The sequence below is a fragment of the Lolium rigidum genome, chromosome 7 (genome assembly GCF_022539505.1).
Source record: "Lolium rigidum isolate FL_2022 chromosome 7, APGP_CSIRO_Lrig_0.1, whole genome shotgun sequence".
Lineage (NCBI taxonomy): Eukaryota > Viridiplantae > Streptophyta > Magnoliopsida > Poales > Poaceae > Lolium > Lolium rigidum.
In genome coordinates, this window is record NC_061514.1 from 71,222,820 (window position 1) to 71,226,463 (window position 3,644).

The following is a 3,644-nucleotide window of genomic DNA, read 5'->3' on the forward strand; positions in this document are numbered from 1 at the left end:
TTTTTTGAAGGGCAAGGATAAAAATACATGTCCACTAAACGAAATCGGCCTCCCCTCACATTCACCTGGGCCTCTGCCTTTTCCCGATTATTTTACCCATTCCCTCACGTGGATCCATCCGACGCAAGGAAAGTTCAACGAACCACGACCCCGAGGGGGCAAGCCACTCCCACTATATAACCCGCCACCCCGACCCCAATCCGACCATTCGCCACGCCACCTTCACTTCGTTCACACACAGTGATCCCTCGAGACAGACAGAGCGAGCAAGCAGAGCAGAGGAGCACCACCATGCTGCTGAACCCGGCGACCACGGTGCTGGACACCATCAGGCAGCACCTCATGGACGACACGGCGGCCGCATCGCCCGAGGCGGCGGGGAGGCCGAGGCCGGCGTACTGCCGCAGCGCCAGCTTCGGGAGCCTGGTGGCGGACCAGTGGAGCGAGTCGCTCCCGTTCCGCGCCGACGACGCCGACGACATGGTCGTCTACGGCGCGCTCCGCGACGCCTTCTCCTGCGGCTGGCTGCCCGACGGCTCCTTCGCCGCCGTCAAGCCCGAGCCGCTGCCGTCCTCCCCGGACTCCTCCTCCTCCTGCTCCTACGTCGACGACGCCTGCGCCTCCTCCCTCGAGCCGGAGCTGCTCGACTGCTACCCCACCACGCCCACCGAGGAGGACACGCCCAGGCGCGAGGAGGAGGCCGCGGCGGTGGCCCGGGGCAAGCACTACCGCGGCGTGCGCCAGCGGCCCTGGGGCAAGTTCGCGGCGGAGATCCGGGACCCGGCCAGGAACGGCGCGCGCGTCTGGCTCGGCACCTACGACAACGCCGAGGACGCCGCCGTCGCATACGACCGCGCCGCCTACCGCATGCGCGGCTCCCGCGCGCTCCTCAACTTCCCGCTCCGCATCGGCTCCGAGATCGCCGCCGCCCACGCCGCAGCCGCGGCCGCTCCCTCCGGCGACAAGCGCCCGTCGCCCGAACCAACCACCTCCGACTCGTCCTCCACCTCCTCCTCCGGGCCCTCCCCGAAGAGAAGAAAACGAGGCGAGGCGGCGGCCGCATCCATGGCCATGGCCCTGGTGCCGCCGCCATCCCAGCTCAACCGCCCGGCGCAGGCCTGGTTCCCGGCCGCGCCCGTCGAGCAGGTGCGCGTGCAGCAGCTCGTCAGCTAGGACAGACAGTGTGGAACGGATTCTAGCGGCAAGTGCACGGCCGTGACAGCGGCCTCTACCTTGCACAGTTGCGCAAGTGCGAGATCGATGGCGACGGAATGGGACGGCGAGCCAAGGCAAAGCACCACAGCGACGGCGCCATTGGATATTCCGACGGATCGATAAGATCGCAGCAACTTGATTGGGCGTGGCGGAGCCGAGATACTTCCTCTGCCCGGTGCAACTCGCCCAAGTGGGTCGAAGCGACACTGTAGTATCTACTATCTAGTCGTCGTGGTTCGTTTTGGGTCGTGTGGTTACTTGCGTCACTGTCAGGGTGATTGTTGTACTGATAGTATTATCGCGTAACGGTAACTAAACTGTACAAACGTCTGTAGGGCGAAGGAGAGGTCGAGAAGAATCCCGTTTGCTCGACAGTTGAAATCCAGTTCAAGCAACCAGCAGATGCGTTGATGGATTACTGCATTTTCCTCTTTGTCAGTATGTCATCTACCCAAGAGTTGAAGAAGCAACCAACAAATCCATGCCCCTTTCTTGTGTCATCGACCCAAGAGTTTGAATTCAGTTCAAGCAACCAACAAATGTATGAGTAGATCACCGCATTTTCTCCTTTGCTATGTGATCGATCCGAGAGTTCGAATTCACTTCAAGCAACCAACAAATGAATGAATCAGTCACTGCATTTTGTTGTTCTTTTTTTTTTTTGCGGGGGCATTTTCTAAACAACATTTTGTTGTCCTTGTTAACCGTTCCAATTTATTTTGTTTTGAGAATACGCCATGAAAGGGGTACTAATCGCATAGAAGAAAGGCAGGAAAACCCGAACCACAAGGTTCCCTTGTCAGTAAGGGGTGACAACTCTAATCTCACCACCCTACAAGAAAGGGAAAGGCTTGGAGAATCCGAGCAGAAAAGCCTAGCTACTCGTCACCTTTGGTACTCCTCCTTGATCCTATTTCTAATGGCGTCCCCGTCTCCAGGGTCGCACCGTTGAAGACGACGTCATTTCGGTGCCTCCAGATGCAGCAAAACACAAAGATGACCGTTGCTCACAGGTCCCTCCGTACTGCCTTTGGGCTGGTGAGAGAGGTCCACCAATGGATGATCTCCGTGTTAACATCGGGAATCCGCTCTAGCTTTCCCCACCGTGTCAACGCCCACATCCACACCTCATGAGCGACAACACAACCTAGCAGTAGGTGTTGGATCGTCTCCTGCTCCTGGTCGTAAAGAGGGCAAGCAGCCGAACGCGGGAGGCGGCGAGCTAAAGTTTGTCCGCCGTCTAGCACCATTTTCTGGACACAAGCAAAACAAAGAACTTGCAGCTATAGGGCACCCTCGAGCACCAAATCTCCGAAGCGAGCGACGCAACCATAGTACCAACAAAGAATGCGACGTAACCGACTTCGCCGAGAACACACAGTCCGCTGACCAACGCCACACAAAGGAGTCCCCCTGCTTTGGTACCAGCGTGCGGTTGGCAAGGATTCCCCAGAGGGGAAAGAACTCCAACATCGCTGCGCGACCTAGGTCTAGCCCACAGTCACGCAACCACTCGCCCGAAAGACCGTCCTTGACCAAACGGACCTACCTTCCGTGCTGAGACCATGGCCACCAGATTTGGCGTGTAGTCCAACACCCTAGCCCTCTGTAACCAACGGTCCTTCCAGAACAAAGCCTTTTCACCATTACCCACGACCATCGCTGTGGCGGACTCGAAAAGAGCCCAAGTCAGGTGGGGATCTGCAAGGCAAATTGGGCCCAAGCCTTGGTCGTGTCCACCCATTGCAGCCAGGCCCAGCGGCATCGCAAGCCACCACAAAATTTAGGAGAGATCACCTTGTCCCATGCCACCAGGTAGTGGCCGCTACTTATGTCAGTCATGGCCTTCCACGTGAAACCCCTATAGTTGCAAATGACACAATCGTACTCACGCTCAAATAGTGTTTTTTTAACGGAGGCAAAATATTTGATTCATCCATTAATTAAGCAGAAGGTGCCCAATTTTTAGAAAAAAATTGGACGAAACCTAGGCTCATCCAAACACCAACTAGCATACTGACCAACACCTACTAAGCTAACACATGAACACATAAACAGTGTTTTTATGATCTAGTTTGCGAAGAAAGAACATTCAAGCGGTTAGTTAAGCGAAACTATTTTTTTAATAAAAGGAGCACCACCAGCCAAATTTGATTTCAGCTACTATCCCAAACATGAATCAAACAAACAATGCCGAATGAAATGATCATCGGAACCGCCAAAAACCCTAGCATTAAACAAACACGAGGCTTCCCAGGCGGAGCGGCAAGATCAACCAATCAATCTCCCATAATTCGAGGGGAAAAGTCGTGATGGGGTTCCAGGATTAGAGCAAGTGGGCAGGGCGAGGCCGAGGTGGTCGCCGTCTGCTTTTGCAAATTGCAACCATCAAGCAAAGAGGTGCAGAGCACGAAGCAATCCTCGTCGAT

At 55.8% G+C, this 3,644-nt stretch overlaps 1 protein-coding gene across 1 annotated transcript; it reads left to right on the top strand.

The window, feature by feature from the left end:
* The first annotated feature begins 235 nt into the window (after window positions 1-235).
* Window positions 236-1,491, top strand: LOC124675463 (ethylene-responsive transcription factor 2-like). Its single transcript, XM_047211539.1, has one exon. The coding sequence runs from the start codon at window positions 292-294 to the stop codon at window positions 1,171-1,173; it is 882 nt and encodes a 293-aa protein (XP_047067495.1). The 5' UTR covers window positions 236-291; the 3' UTR covers window positions 1,174-1,491.
* The last annotated feature ends 2,153 nt before the right edge of the window (window positions 1,492-3,644 follow it).